Source organism: Penicillium paradoxum (genome assembly GCF_028828445.1).
Source record: "Penicillium paradoxum strain IBT 22861 chromosome Unknown utg000005l_segment0_segment0, whole genome shotgun sequence".
NCBI classification, from domain to species: Eukaryota; Fungi; Ascomycota; class Eurotiomycetes; order Eurotiales; family Aspergillaceae; genus Penicillium; species Penicillium paradoxum.
Window position 1 is genome coordinate 2,065,702 of NW_026643183.1, and position 16,053 is coordinate 2,081,754.

Below are 16,053 nucleotides of genomic sequence, written 5' to 3' on the forward strand. Positions count from 1 at the left end.
TAAGGAATCGGAGTCTACCGATAAATCTTAGGTAGAACTAGTGGTTACTAGTAAAACCGCTAGTAAAAAGAAGGCTATAGAGGCCTCTACCGCCTCCTAGGGAGATTAGTAAGTTCGTTTTACCACTTCCTACTATTAATTACTACTAATAATTAATAGACCCCCCTTTCCTCTCCCCGCTACGCCCCCTACTACCCCCCCCCCCGCTACCCCCCCTACTACCCCCCTAGTTACCCCCCTAGCTACCCCTCTAGCTACCCCCTTAGCTACCCCCCCTATTACCCCCCCCCCTACTACCCCCCGCCGTTCTACTTAAAATATATAAAAAGCCTCTAAACTAAAGGCGTAAGAGGTAGTATCTTAATAGTAATATCTAGTTACTATTAGTTTTTAATAGTAGTAACTAGTAAAGGATAGATTATATTTTTCTATAATATTAATAAAACTATATTTATCTAAAACCTATATATAATAATATAATAATAAGTCTTATAGTAGTTTCTTAATCTAAGTATATATATTTAAAAGATCTAAAAAGTAGGCGTTTTACTATATCTTACTAGATATTACTAAGGGTTACTAGTAATAAACTCTTATATCTAAATCCGCCTAATTTACTATTTTCTTCCTCTTATTACTATCTTTTCTTAGTATCTCCTTTATCTACTATCCTCTACTATCGTCTACTATCTTTAATATCTTCTACTATCCTCTATCTTACTACCTTTATTATTATTATTATTAACTAGTACTTTATTATTATAACTAGTACTTCTTAGTAATAGCTTATTATAGCTAATCTACTTAATAACTAGGATTTAAATTATAAGATCCCTTCTTCCGATCTAATATAAATTATATCTACTAAGAAGCTTAACGATAAAGATTACTATCTACTAAGTACTACCGATACCTATATATCCTTACCGGAGGTTACCGATCTTATTAGTATCCTAATTAGTATTAATAAAGGATTTAAGATATCTAATAAGATTATTAGTAGTTACGATTAGGTATAATATCTACTTTATATATAGTATATCCCCGAGTTTCTATATACTAATCCTACCGGTTTTATCTATTATATAAATATTAGCTATCTTTTACTAGTAATAGCTAGTAATCTATATAAAAGCGTACTCTATAAGAAAGGCTCGAATACTAATAACTTATAAATATAATAAAAAAAGAAGTTAAATCTATTTCTTAGAGATATATTATATATATATAAATAGTTTATCTACTTAGGTATTAAGTACTATTAGAAGACTATAGTATCCTTTAGAAATAACTAGTTATATATAGTAGTAACTTAGTCCCTTTTATATACTATTAAGGAAAAGCGGATTAAGATTATTACTAATCGTATCTAGTAGTAATAGGTAGATACTAGACGTATCTAGATATAAGAATATTATAAATACCTAAAATATAAATATATAATAAAATATAGATAATAGTACCTAAGTAGTATAATAAAATTAGTATAAGGAATTATAAGTTATAACTAATAATACTTAGTTATAATTAATAATACTAATACCTCTTAGGATTACTAGTTTCTCGGATACTTAGGTTATTAATAGAATAATAGAAAATCCTATTTTATATAGAGTATTCTAGATATATATACTACCGATCTAGATTATTTTTATACTTTAGTTAATAGATCTACCCTATTACTAGTTACTACTATAAGCGCCTATAAGTTCCTAGTAAACCCTACTAGACGTATAATATAATATTATAAGTAATTACTATTAGTAGCTATTAATAATTACTACTAACTACTAGTTAATAGCGATTTATCTCTCTAAAGGCCTAATTAAAACTATCTCTTATAATATAATCTTTACTTATATTATTCTATAAGATCTTTAAGTAACTCTATTTATTATTTTTATATTATAGGGAGAGTATTAGTACTCTCCCCTTCTTCTTATAAAGCTATTAAATTAAATTAAGAGTAAAACCCGTTAATTAATATATAAGATATAGCTATTAACGTTAATATATAGTATATATATAAAATTAGTAGTAACTAGATTTTACTAATTTTAACTAGGCCGCTTTATTCGTAGTAAGATTATCTAGGACTTTTTAAATTAGAGAGAAATACTTAATCTCTCTAAACTTTACCTTTCTCTCGTAAACCGTAATAAGATCTCTATATAAATTAAAAAAAAGTATATTTTATAGAATCTTTTAAGGCTAGGATTTAATAGTAATTACTAATTTTTACTAGCTATAACTAGCTATTAATAGTAACTACTAAATATTATTTAGTATTATCTTATTAAAAGGCGTAAGAACCCTAAAGATATCTAGATCTAAGATTTTTTTAATAATAAGGTTAATCTCCGAATTATCTACTTTATAAAGGATTAAATATATACTTTTATATATATATATTAGTTCTAGATTAATATAACCTTTAAATAAGTTACTAGGCCGATTCTCGAGGTTATATTTATAATAAAGGATCTAACTCTTAATCGAAGTAAGTACTAGTTATTACTAGTTATTTTTAAGCTTAACTAATTATTATTAGTTAGTATTTATCCTTATATATACCTTCGTTAATAAGGATTCTATATAAATATATTACCTTCTATTTAAAGCGCTTTTCTAGAAGCTTTAAGAAGTAACTAGAGAAGAGCTTTATTAGGCCTATATTTATTATACTAGTATTAAAGTAGTAATTATAGATATATATATAAAGTAGGCTTATAGTAACTATTAAACCCTTCTAATATTAACTAGTTATTACTAATAATCTCTAGGACTTAGTAGCTTTTTAGCTAACTAATATCCTAATTAAAATATAGATTAGCGGGAGTATATATAGTATCTTATAATCTATTACTTAGTTTATTTTAAATAAACTATTAAGCCTTTTTAGGGATTATTAGTATTTATTATTATAAACTAGATTCTATATACTATAAGTAAAGTAGAGGTTAATTCTCTACTTAATATACTATAATATAATAAAAATCCTAAAGTATAATAGTAGATAAGGTATAAAATAATTAGATAGATTATAAGTAGTCTTAACTACTACTATTTATTAATACTTATTAGTCGTTTCCGTAAATATCTAATAATTACTAATCTTACCGAGGCTTTATATACTTATATTAATCGAGAAATAGGAATTTAGTTATCTCTTCTAAGTATAGTTAAGAGGTAAGTAATTATTACTAACTATAGCTAATTATTACTATTTATTACTAATAAAAATTTAGTACTTTCGAATATAATAATAAGGCTATATAGGAAATTTTAACCTATCGAAGATATAGTATTAGCCCTATATTAGCTAGGATACCTTAACTATTAATACTAAAAAGAGGTAAGATCACTAACTAGTTACTATTAATAATAACTAGTAGTTACTAATTATATTTAGGTTTATCTACTCCGACTTATAGTTATAGTTAAGGTCGACCTTAAGATTAACCTTAAGGTCGGGGATAGTATATCTTAGTCTATAATATCGATTTAGGTATATCCTTATAGTAATAACTAGTAACTACTAGATATATTTACTAATTTAATATAGATTCTAAGGATTTAATCCTAAATATACCCTCCTAAGCACTAATAAACCTAAAAAGGGCTCGAGCTCGTAAGAGTTAGTAGAGATAGAGTTAAGGTTTATAATCTCTCCCTTCTAAAGTTATTAACCTAGGTATATCTAATTATAACTAATATCTACTAGCTATTACTAACTACTAATAATTCTAATAGATCCTAAGCCTTCTAACCTTTTATATTAAAGCTTAATAGATTTAAGTTCCGAGATAGATCTAGATAAGATAAATTATTAGTTTTTACTAACTCCTACTAATTATTAATAATTAACCCTACTAATCTTTTTTAACCTTATCGCTTAGCCTTTATCCTAGCGATATATTAATAGGGGTAAATATCTATAAGAGAGGATTTAGGTATATTTAATCCTACCTTAACTCTAACTAGTAGTTACTAACTATTATTAGCTATCGCTAATAATTCTTAGTCTCGTAAGAGAGATATCTAGTAGCTATAGTAGACTATAAAGGAGAAGGAAGTAGAGTTTTAACGTAAAAGGGTAAAGTAGCTAAAGGAGCTATAATACCTTAAAAAAGAAGAACTTTAAGGATTTAACTATAATTTAATTAGATAGAATAAAATTAAGGGTTACTATATATAACTATATCTTAGTAGTTTCTATTAGTAAAATATAATAATTATTCTTAAAAATAGCCTTTATTTTTAGCTATTATCTATTCTTAGTAGTTAATAGTAATTAGTTATAAAGCCCTATATTATATTTAGTTTATTTCTCTTATAAAGTCTAGTTAATTAATTACTATATAATATATTTATAACTATATATCCTAAGATAGACTAGGTAATAAGATTATAAGTCTACTAAATTAGGTATCTACTAATTACTACTAGTTATTACTATTACCTAAGCCTTAATCCCTTCTAGTCTCTCCTAGTTACCTATAGATATATTCCTATAAAGTATACTAATATAATACGAGATAATAAAATACTAGAATTTAATAGTTACTAGTTATAGCTAAGAGAAATTAGTAAAATTCTTATAATCTATAGTAATTATACTTTAAAAGTATCTTTACTATAAAATACACGTTTCACTAGGTCACTAGGTTAGATTTCTAAGCACCTCCTATAGTCGTTACTAGTAACTTTCAGTGTAATAGTGATAACTAGTAACTTATGGTTCGAATATTTTTATAAAGCTTAGGTATGACCTGGTGACCTGGTGACCTAGTTAGTACATCTATGTAATTTATTAGTAATTTAACCCTCTTAGGTAACCCCTATAAGCTACTATTTATTACTAGTAAATACTTACCAGTTTTTACCACGACCTAGTGACCTGGTGACCTGGTGAGCGATTTGCCTGATACTTGGCAGTCTTTAATTTTAACTTAACCTTGGCGTCTCTTTCTCACCCTATTTTGAGAGAAGCTTCGGTCAATATGAATCTGTTTATAGCTCTAAAGAATACTTATACTGTGTCCATTTTACCAGGGCCGTTACGCTGAAATAGAATTATTGAGGTTTCCAAGCAAAGCGAGCTTACTGATAGATCCTTGCGCTATACTGCGGCTAGTTCCTAATTTTGGTGATGATTGATGATCAATGATTCCCTTGAAAGCTCCAGTGCAAAGGTGTATAGCGCTCAAAGGGCGGTTTCAATTAAAATCGAACTTTCTGCCTGAATGTCCCTGATTTTGGACCGTTCTCCACGCGGCTCATTATTATTCTACTTGAGAAAGTCGATCCGTATGGTCGGTGTGTTGATAAACTTGTGTTCAAGTTCTTTGCTTTCATCCCTTTGGTCGCGGTCTGAGTGATAGATTTATCCCCGCAAAAGTGGGTACATTGTAACCGAGCCTTGGATGTATATTCCGCTATCCGTGGCTATCGTCTCATGGCTTAACATAGAATTAACTACGGAGTACACGTCTTCTAATTAACTTCATCTCGTAAGGTTGGCTGCTTGCCGCATGCGTCATAATTTGGGGGAATCTATTGCGTGTAACTGAAATTTCATTCATTAGGGATCCCAAGACATTCTAGAGTAATTATCGGCAGCTAGGTGTCTGGCGCGCGGAGTAGACACATATACTGTCCACGATGCCAACAAATACCGCTTGTATCAACATGCAGCACGAGTCTTACCAATGAAACCCAAAAAATATGCCACTGCAGGTAATGATCTTAACCGGGGATGACTTGGGTCGGCCATGATGAGCGATTTATAGATCAATCGCCGTACTCCGCACGGGGGATTGGGGAGGAGTCTTTGTATGAAGTACTTTGTGCATTGTGATAGGTGAAAGCAGACCTATCCCTACTTTGATACTTCCCAAACTTTGCAGGCAAAAAAAGGGGCCGGAAATCTTAGCGGCTGGGTAGTTGAATGGCCTTCGGGCAGATCATTTGAATTTTGAAAGTGGCTGCGCAGGAGTAGATCCAAGGAGCTAGCCAATGTGGCAAGTGATGATCACGGAAACTTCTGAGGACTTTAGTTATGCGGTCATATATTGGCCTCGGCTGTAGGCACGGAGTAATTTGGGTAGGGGTTGCGGACCCAATGTGCTATCGTCAAATTCTTACGCCTTGATATTCTGCATATCATGCTCCTTGGACAGGGGGAACTACCCCTAAGGTTTAACTCAAGGCTTTCGTATGGATTATTGTTACAAATACTCGATTATTCAATTTAATTTCCTAAGATGAATCCGGGATGTATGTGGCTTATCCAGCCTATACTTGCGACACCTAAGCGGCATGCAAAATTTCAAGTACCTTGGATTCCCCGACGATGCAGTACACTACCCTATCACTCACTGATTACCGTTCGGTTTGAACCCCGGGTTTTTCGCTCGTCGTGATCGTCAGAAGCCCCGGTGGCTCAAGTAATGCTCAGCCTCAGACTCAGCCACAGCGGTTGAATTTATTCCTCACATAAACACGATTGCTTCTAGACAACAATGACGTCTAAATTAGCAAGATAGAGAGAACAGTGTACATTTTCATACACAGAAACAAAAGGCGGTGCGATGCAACATCGCTTGCCATGCAATTGAACACGTGGACAGAGCATGTGTGCCCTGGTCCAACAGTAACGAAATGCCAGCTGTGTTCATCATGTCTTGGCATCGATGACAGCGAGGTCGAGCTGCAGAGCTCGCAAATTGGCGAGCTATTTGATGGTGGAGCCCGGTAGATATGATGTTCAGATTTTCTGGATGCATGTCGCTACTTCATACGGATTACTCCGTACGCCGTACGGATTTGTAGGCTGTATATCCGTAGATATTGAAGGCATTATTGCCGGTCCTTAAAATTTACATGACCAGCATACTTGGCATACATCAGAACCCTTGGATTGATCGTATTTGTAGCCCCACTGCTAAATAGGTGCCCTAAAGCGATCGCATATCACTGGCTGGACTCCCGGTAAGTCTCTAATGCTTGATCAGCTTTTGTGCTCACTATACTCCGTATTCCGTATGCGGAATATTGAGTATTGCGTCTTTAGATCATGCTCGCAACACCAAAACCACATCCGCAACAGATACTGGTCCCTTCAGCGATTCGACTAATCAGAATAGTTAAACCGGCGATGGTGTTGGAGATGGCTGACCAAGTACCACATATGTTCTTAAGGTCGGAGGAAAAGAGATCTTTGAGTATGGAGTACATACATGGATGATGGCGATCAGGTTCTCTTCGCCTATTATTGTCAGTTAGCCTAGGTGGAGGGTGGAGGGATACGCGTTATGGTTGAAAGAACTTTGTTTTCACCGGTGACTCAGTGAACATGCCCTAAAAGCCAAGCCAAATGGACCCCACTACAGAGTACACTCCGGATCTTTTACGATGACATCGCGTTCGTCTATTATGACTTGTATATTGCAGAGTTGTGTGTTATCATTGCAAGCGACCGTAATAAGCTGAAGGGAATGGAACAGATACACTACAAACCGGGCACGTATGACTGACAATCTAAATTCACGGGCAAAATAGAATTCAAAGATCAATAACCAATAGAATGATATCCAACATCAAAAGTAAATACATAATAAACCCCAAAAGAAAGACTCGCTTTTGTTTACTCCGTAAACGAGACCACATGGCATACGCGTCAGGTGGGATTGGTGCCTGAACGATGCCTTATCAACCAGGCCACAATCAGCCACGACATCGGGTATTCGAACTCGATGCGACGCTACATACTACCTCGCTTCTTTGTTCATCAGTGCTAGGGATATTGTGGGACAAAGTTGCAGGGTCCCACATCCCTGGCAGTGAGTTAATTTACAAATTGATTTCAGACACACACCCGCCTCATGAATTTCTGAAGTGTAGAATTGCTGGATGCACGAATCTCCATCACATGCAGTGAGCCCCTGGAAGCACATGGGCAGAGCCTTCAGGCACCAGGGGAAATTCTCAGGAACTGGACCAACCGGAACGTAATGTCTAACGTCCATCGTCAATCAGCCACCCAGAAGGGCGAGAGGGGGATACGAGCAAGTTTGCCCTCGGAGTCCCACATGGGTGATCTTAGGCCCCCACACCGGGCCAATCACCAGCCCACAATCGGGAAAATGAACATCACCATCAGCTCAGGGGACCAACCAGGCTCACCCACAGGGGCTTAAAGCTATGTCAAACAGTGAAACAGACCACTCGATCCCGGACCGGATGACTGGGTCCTCTCCCGGACAGTGTTTCAACCCTTACAGGGTATGTATTCCGTACTCTGTATGTATACGCTACCGCGCAAGGCCCTCAGCCCGCAATTGGGCCACTTTTACAGCCACCTGTGGATGTAATTTGACCTTGGTGCGGGCCTCGACTGATGACTCGACCATACGAGAAAGAAAGGGCAAAGGGCACACACCTACTCGGGAGGAGTACATATACTTTCGTCCCGTCCCCATTCTCTCTTTCTTTCGACCGTGCAAGCAGGGCTTCTTCCACTGTTCCTTATCGTTTGTTTTTTTTTTTTTTTCGTCGCTTCGTTTTCGTCGCTCACATTCCCTCCATCAAGATGTTCTTTCATTCATTGGTATGTGAATACTTCGGATAAATCAGTCATTGAGTGTGACCTGGTCCATATCTCCACCCCATCCAACATTTGCTGATTTCTCAGTAGATCCTGGCTGCTGGCAGCCTGCCTACTCTCATTCAGGCCATTCCTCATGGCGCAAAGCCCCACCTCTTTTTGCACCGTCGCGCGGCTAACACCTATTCTATCATGGGTGGAACTGGCGATGTCTCCGACGGATGGCCTTCGACCACCCAATGGTCTGACTATGGAACTCTGTGAGTACACCAGGATAGATGAAAGCGACTTAGCTCGGGCCTCGGGGCTAACAGGTTTTGTCTAGTTGGGACCTCAACAAGATCCTTATTGGCCAGGCTTGCGACAATTCCGATGAGGAGACAGCCAACATAAATGAAGGCATTAAAGTTGTCGCCGCCGAGACCGACGTTGATCCTCGATTCATCCTTGCAATCATTATGCAAGAGAGCAGGGGCTGTGTGCGCGTCCAGTCCACCAACAACGGTGTCCAGAACACTGGTCTGATGCAGAGCCATAATGGTGATGCATCCTGCAACAAGGATGGCAACAAGATAAGCCCTTGCAGTGCCAAAATGATCGAGGACATGATTTGGGACGGCACGAAGGGAACCAACTCGGGCGACGGTCTCAAGCAGTGCCTTGCGGCCCAGACAGGCTCCGACGCAGCCACATACTACAAGGCTGCCCGCACCTACAACTCTGGCTCCATCGATTCTTCCGGCAATCTCGGCGCAGGTGGCGCAACTCACTGCTATGCGTCCGACGTTGCCAATCGTCTACGCGGCTGGGCAGGCGATATTACTGAGTGCCTTGAAGATACCATCGGAAGTATTACCCAAGGTCTGGGGTCCAACTTCGGTGGCGAGGATGACGACTCAAGCAGCTCTTGGACTACTACGGCTGCTGCGCAGCCCACCGAGAATCCCCAACCTGTCGAGTCATCCAGCTCAGCTCCCGCCCCTGTGGAACCCCCCAGCCTACCGAAACCCCTCAGCCTACCGAAACCCCTCAGCCTACCGAAACCCCTCAGCCTATCGAAATCCCTCAGCCTACCGAAACCCCTCAGCCTACCGAAACCCCTCAGCCTACCGAAACCCCTCAGCCCACAGTGGCTTCTGCACCTACCCCAACCTGGACAACCAGATCTGTGCCTGCCGCTACCACCGCACCAGCAGCTTCTGGCTCATCATCGGCTCCTCTCTACCCCGAGGCCGCCTTATCATGCCAAAAATACTACACCGTTCTGGATGGTGATTTCTGTGAAAGACTGACCGATACAGTCGGAATCTCTTTCTCCGATCTCCGCAGCTTGAATGGAGGCCTAAACGAAACATGCACGAACTTGTGGCTTGGTTATCAGTACTGTATCAAAGCTTAAGTCCAAGTCTTTGACCGATCCACCTCTGGATTTATTTCTTTGTCTTCTTGTTCTTTCGCTGATTCCCCCGGGTCTTTTTGGGTCCACTTCATTTCTTTTCTCTCATTAAGGCGGTGCCTTCTTTGTATATAGCATGAGCGTGCTCTGCAAAAAAAAAATAATTGTGGCTGAAGCTGGTACTCTCCCATGATTCTTTTACGACGAATGACACCAGCGGACTTTTTTCCAACTCCAATCAAACCCTCTCTTTTCCTCATACTTCTAGCTTTGTAGCTTTCTACTGTTAGCATTTGTATGGCATCTATGGAGTACTCCGTAGCGAGTGCCTAAATAGCTAGGCCGAAGACTTTCTCCCATGCTGGAAAGTCAGGGGTTTCAATCCCTCCCATTCGCACCCTTGTTATTCATGGAGCTTCGGCTTTTTTCTTTGTTTTCGCTTTACCGAGCTTTGACCTTTGGGAAATTGCAATATGTGGAATCCTCCGTTATATCTCCGCGGTTTATGGAGCGTGGAGTACTCCGTATGGGGCGATGATCCTTCCCACGCGCTCTAGCCGTCCTTTTTTGGGTGTTTTGTTTTAATCCTTTACCAGCTCAAAGAACGCACAAACGAGGCTGTCCGTTTACATTCGTCGGCAATCTCCAAAATTATAAGTTTGGTGCGATCCTTGGCGTTGAGGACATGCATGAAAGACTATATCTGCGACGCGACAATTCCCACAGTCCAACGTATTCCCCTATTCTCAAAAGATGGATCCTTCATTAACCCATCGAATGTCAATCTTAGACCCAAAGACCAGCCATTTTGCAATACGATAACGTAAGTTTAAGGCTTTGTTCATTTTCATATTGAAGCAATCTTTTGTCCCAACAATATCTCTGTTCATATCAAAGACCGAGGAACAAAGACATTTCTAGAAATAAACCCCGTTGTCTCAGTAAATAGTATTTATAGCTCCACGCCCGAGCTATGTGGGAATATCGCTCTCTCCGGATAGTCCGATGAATCTATCCAACGACTTTGATCCACCCTTAGTCTATGGACCATCTATCCCATTACCATAGATCAATATGATGCTCCCAAGTTTATTTCGGTATAAGTTTGGAGGCCCGGATTTCCCTGAGTGGGAGGCGAGATCAGATGAATGTGTTTACTTTGTGACAGTGTTCTTGGAGAAACGCCATAAGGAATATGACAGCGAGATGCTGATGCAATCTATGCTTTACCGAATCGAAAATGGGAGGGCTGTGGTTACTGACTCTCCTGGAGATCGGCTTGAAACCTATTGTATCTCGATCCCAGTCTATGGACCCGGTGAAGCACCGCATACGGTTATTCTTGCGACTGCTAGACTAGAGGCAGAGACGCGGTTGAATGAAATCCAACAAGGCTTTGTGGAAATCAATCGAGAGCGCCTTTTTGGCCTTAAGAATGAAGGAATGGTAAGTCAGATCACTAGCTAACTCGATAGACCTTGACTTCATATTTGAATGTAGTTGTTTCCCATAATCCATCAATTCTGGGCAAATGCCTAATAATGATTGAAAATTTAGTTGACTACCAGTGTTATATTATGGTAGAAGAATTGTATCCAGAGAATCCCCAATCTTGATTGCTCAATTCAATCGTCCAGGGAACATGCTATAGGTATCAACAAATTGATGGTTGACTTAGCTCAAGATGTAGATAATGCCGAAGCCCGTCTAATCAGATACTTTACAACTTTAAGCCTTAATTGAAGTATATCAGCAACTTCGATTAAAAGGCAATCAATCAGAACAAAAGAGCAAATCATCTCAATTGGACTTCACCAGCTTCCACAACCAGCCGAACGACTTCCTTGTTCAATCCCTCCCAGCTAGCACCTTTGATAAACCAGTAAACAAAAGCGAACAAAGTAGTAGCACCAAAAATAGGTCCTGCATAATTCATGTTTTCTCCAGTAACCGGGACCGAGGATGGGAATGCCAGCCACACGGACACCCAAGCCGTGTATATCAGAGCAAAAACATTAATCGAAAGGCCCCATCTACCCATGTTCCAGTTACCCATAGGCGCAGCATGCCTTTGAAACCGATTATGCACCATACAAAGGATGGCGATAAAATACGACACAAACAGGCCAATCGATCCTAATGCCACGAATGCTCCGAAGGCCGCCCCATCCAAGATGTTCAAACAAGCCAAAGCCATAACGATAAGAACTGGGAGCCAGACAGCGCGTATGGGTACATTATGTTTACGGTCAATCTGCGGCGGTTGTCAGCGAAATCCCACGTAATCTTATGTGTCACCATACATGTGATACATACATGAGCAAACCACCGAGGCAGGGCTCCGTCACGAGCCCACGCCCACGTCAACCGTGAGACAGACGCGATACTCGCTAGATTCACTGACAGTGAGATCACAAGCAGCCCGGTCACCATCGCAGTGGCGGCTTTCACGGAGCCAGTTGCTTGGCGACAGATCTCGATTATCGGGAATGGTGATTTCTGCGCTTCTTCAATCGAGCCCATTGTGAAGAGCAAACACACCACCATTGCGTACGCCAGAATACCGTTCATGACAACGGTATAAAATATTGATCGCGGAACTGCCTGCTTTGCTCGACGGACCTCTTCGCTCATATGGACTACCCCGTCAAAGCCTGTGATGCTTAGTATCTTGGCTAAGCTTTCTCCCATTATTTAGTCTATACGTACCAACAAATCCCCACACAGGGGTGAGCAGACCAATGTTCCATGCAGGGAAGGTCGACCAACCCGATGTATTCTGCGTGCGTAGAAAGACGAATTCTGGGGTGTGACGAGGTGCCAGAGTTGTAAGGACCACCAGGAAGACGATCAAAAGGCAGATGTGCAGTATACCCGCCATCATTTCAATCCACGGAATGAGCCAAAATGTATACATGTTCATTAATGACTCCACAACCAGCATGCCGATGATGATCAAGGTTATGTGCCATTGCTTTGCTTCGTACTCGGGGAAGTTGACACTCGCTAGGCCTTGGATCATCGTGGCAGTGGTGTTTGCAACGCCGGCAAGTGTGGAGATCCATGCGAACCAGGTCACCCAACCTGAATTTGGGACATCAGAATTGAGAATAGGCAGCTTGAAGTGACTCACATACCCTGCATCCAAGTGATAAATTTCTTCTGGCTTTGGGGTGCCAGGTAGTGTGTCCAGTGGTATTGAGCCCCGGCAATTGGTTGCATTGATGCCATCTCCGCTAGCGATGCAGATTGAGCCATCGCTCCAAATATCACAATTACAATCCCCCATACTAGCGCTTCTGGGCCGCCGTTTGAGAGGACTGTACTTAAGTTTCTAGACACAGGTTAGATAATTAGTGGAGTTCAAACGAAGGAGTGAATTTACATACAAAGCTTGCGTTTCCCAGCTCGAAAGATAGGTGAGTGAGAAAAGAAAGATTTGGGTAAAATTGAACAGTCGCTATTGAACTTCTGAGCTGGAAATCTTTAACTGGGTGGGCAGACCATACCTTGGGCGAAGCTTCCTTGGTGGAACTATTCTTACTTGGGTGGCCATCGGCGTTGAAAGCAACTGCATCTTGATGTAATGTAGACTTGATAGTGCGTCTATCGCCTCGCCTCGGGATGTGTGTCTCATAACTTGCCATTGTTTCCGATAAAGTAGAAGACTAGTGGGTGCGGGACTTCTAAAACCCGAGAAGTCATGGTAGATCGTCGGAGAAAGAAAAAGGAAATATGACATGGCAGCCAGGAATGTAAAGGCAACAAGGATCATGCAGAATTTAGGTGTTACGCTGAAGGTGGTGCTATTTTGTCTTACCTGGAGGAGATTGGCGTATGCTGCACCACTAACGTCTGGTCTGCCTTGGATTTGGGGCTGGAGAATGCACATTTGTGGAACCTTTCAAGTGGGATAGAATCATTAATTGAAAGAAGGGACTCACTTTATTCGCGACAGCGAAGATCCAGAGTTCCAATTTATTATTAGATTCCGCGGTTACTACATCTTGTATATCTATATCGTGTTGTGCCCTCGCTTAGCCCCAACATGAAAAGGATCATTTCGTGCTTCCGGCGAAATCCTTCTCACTATAATGACCTTCAGCACAGATGTTCTACTGCCGCCATTATTGCCAGTCACTGATGATGACCATGGGGCTTGGGTTATTACAGTGAGCACTATTCTACTCATCATCACTACCCTTGCAACCACAGTGACCTTGATTTCTCGCTTCCGCAATTTGCGCAAACTATCCTGGAGTGACTCAACAGTGTTCTTTAGCTGTGTAAGTTATCTCAACTTCAAAGATTACTCGTCGCTAATTGGTCGACCAGATTTTGTTCATTCCGCAGACCACATGTATCAATATCGCGAGTTCCCACGGCATTGGGAAACATCGATTTGCGCTGAATGACGCCTCATATGAGATATACTGCAAGGTTGGTACAAGAGCTCTGTCTAGTGTTTATATGCTCACCGATTGAAGGCTCTCTATGCAAGTCACCTCCTTGCTGTTCTCGTTGTGGGATCCTCAAAGGCTGCAGTCGTACTTCTGGTGCTATCCTTGAAACCGTTCAAAAAGACCACTCTCGCGTGCAAGCTTATTCTGGGCTTGATCGGTACGTGGATGCTGGCTACATTATTTGCGCTCGGGTTTCAGTGTGATCTCCCCCGACCATGGTACTCTCAACCGGAGCGATGTTTGAACCAAGAAGCTCTATACATCACATTTTGGGGCCTACACATGCTATTAGATGTGATAATAATTGGACTACCGGTTACACTTTTACATCAAGTTCAAATAATGAAGTGGAAGCGCCACCAGATATCCGCTCTATTTGGGATGCGTGTCCTGTGAGTCTATCCCGAAGCCTCCAGTGCAAGTCTCAAATGCTAACCCAAGACAGTGTTCTAGCTTTAAGTATTGTCGGTCTGCAATCGCTTCAACCTTTCCATCGATCTGAAACTCAAGACCAGACGTGGGACGTCCTAATGCCGGTGATTTGGCTACAACTCACTCTCAGTGCATCCATCATCTGCACATGTATACCAACCCTCAAACGTGTCCTCGCCGATCTCCAAACAGGCATGATGGCTGGGATTGTCACAGACTGCTTCGAGCAGTCTATTTCCAGCCGCAGTAATGAAGGAGATCGGACGGCATCCAGAATTAATGACAGTATGGAACAAAAGTTAGAATCAGGACCAGGATCAGCGTTGCATAATTCTTTTCGAACAGATCTGGAATGCAGAGATAGCCAGAAGATCCTTCGTGAGAATGCTTACGTGCAAAGCGTCGATTTTGAAGCTTATTATGAAAACGTGGGGTCCACCAGAGCTTCATCGTCCAGTCATTATGAGATGGATGTTCTGAGTACTCGCTTACTTCACTCTGGCGGCAACCGAGCTTAGCAGATTGAGATTTAAGATTGAGAAAATGCAGATTAAAGTTAGTATGGAGTATACTCCACGGTGACATATCCAATCCAATTCTTAAGATCAGCAACCGTGCTGACTTATTTTAAGCATTCCGCATCCCTTGCATAGAGTATAGTAATAAGCGATGTCTTCCAAGGCATTGATTCGAGGATACATATTGTGAGTCTCCTGGATCATCGTGTTGCTCCACCTGAATTGTTCAGAGCTGGAATACTGATCAGTGCCCCCATTGTCTGTATCTGGGACGCCTAATACCATCCAGCCCATGGGTCTTGTTTCAGTCCCAGGTGCCTATACGTGGAATGTGAGTATCTCTCAGTAATTGCAACTAGCGCATCCTAGAGCCTGGATGGTGAGAAGCTGGTTTCGCTTGATGTTGGAAGAAAGTACCTGTCACTGATACAGGTCTGGCCAAACTTGTGTGATGACCACGACTACGACCATATTATATATTGAATTCTAACGTGGAATTGTTTATCGCTTAAATTTTGACTGAGAAGTACTTAGATAGCTATTTAGTCCCTAATCATCCATGCATCCACTTGAATCCTCTGATTCTTTGGGATTCAGAACGATTTTCAGTGAGCAATTTTGACTCATGATGACCCC

At 40.4% G+C, this 16,053-nt stretch overlaps 4 protein-coding genes across 4 annotated transcripts; 3 read left to right on the plus strand and 1 right to left on the minus strand.

Moving 5' to 3' along the window:
- Nucleotides 1-8,593: 8,593 nt before the first annotated feature.
- Nucleotides 8,594-10,007, plus strand: N7457_005799 (uncharacterized protein; the record flags this gene model as incomplete). Its single annotated transcript, XM_057176843.1, is given in 4 exon segments — nucleotides 8,594-8,611; nucleotides 8,699-8,868; nucleotides 8,934-9,591; nucleotides 9,606-10,007. The coding sequence occupies 4 exon segments, from the start codon at nucleotides 8,594-8,596 to the stop codon at nucleotides 10,005-10,007; spliced, it is 1,248 nt and encodes a 415-aa protein (XP_057031145.1).
- Nucleotides 10,008-11,078: 1,071 nt separating this feature from the next.
- Nucleotides 11,079-11,620, plus strand: N7457_005800 (uncharacterized protein; the record flags this gene model as incomplete). The annotated part of the gene is made up of 2 exons (XM_057176844.1): nucleotides 11,079-11,450; nucleotides 11,573-11,620. The coding sequence occupies 2 exons, from the start codon at nucleotides 11,079-11,081 to the stop codon at nucleotides 11,618-11,620; spliced, it is 420 nt and encodes a 139-aa protein (XP_057031146.1).
- A 179-nt stretch (nucleotides 11,621-11,799) lies between these two features.
- Nucleotides 11,800-13,651, minus strand: N7457_005801 (Amino acid/polyamine transporter I; the record flags this gene model as incomplete). Its single annotated transcript, XM_057176845.1, has 6 exons — nucleotides 11,800-12,258; nucleotides 12,321-12,658; nucleotides 12,714-13,088; nucleotides 13,142-13,338; nucleotides 13,394-13,464; nucleotides 13,514-13,651. The coding sequence occupies 6 exons, from the start codon at nucleotides 13,649-13,651 to the stop codon at nucleotides 11,800-11,802; spliced, it is 1,578 nt and encodes a 525-aa protein (XP_057031147.1).
- Nucleotides 13,652-14,062: 411 nt separating this feature from the next.
- N7457_005802 (uncharacterized protein) lies at nucleotides 14,063-15,417 on the plus strand (the record flags this gene model as incomplete). Its single annotated transcript, XM_057176846.1, has 4 exons — nucleotides 14,063-14,290; nucleotides 14,340-14,444; nucleotides 14,492-14,859; nucleotides 14,913-15,417. Coding segments are annotated over 4 exons (1,206 nt in total), but the record flags the coding sequence as incomplete, so codon positions are not given.
- Nucleotides 15,418-16,053: the final 636 nt, after the last annotated feature.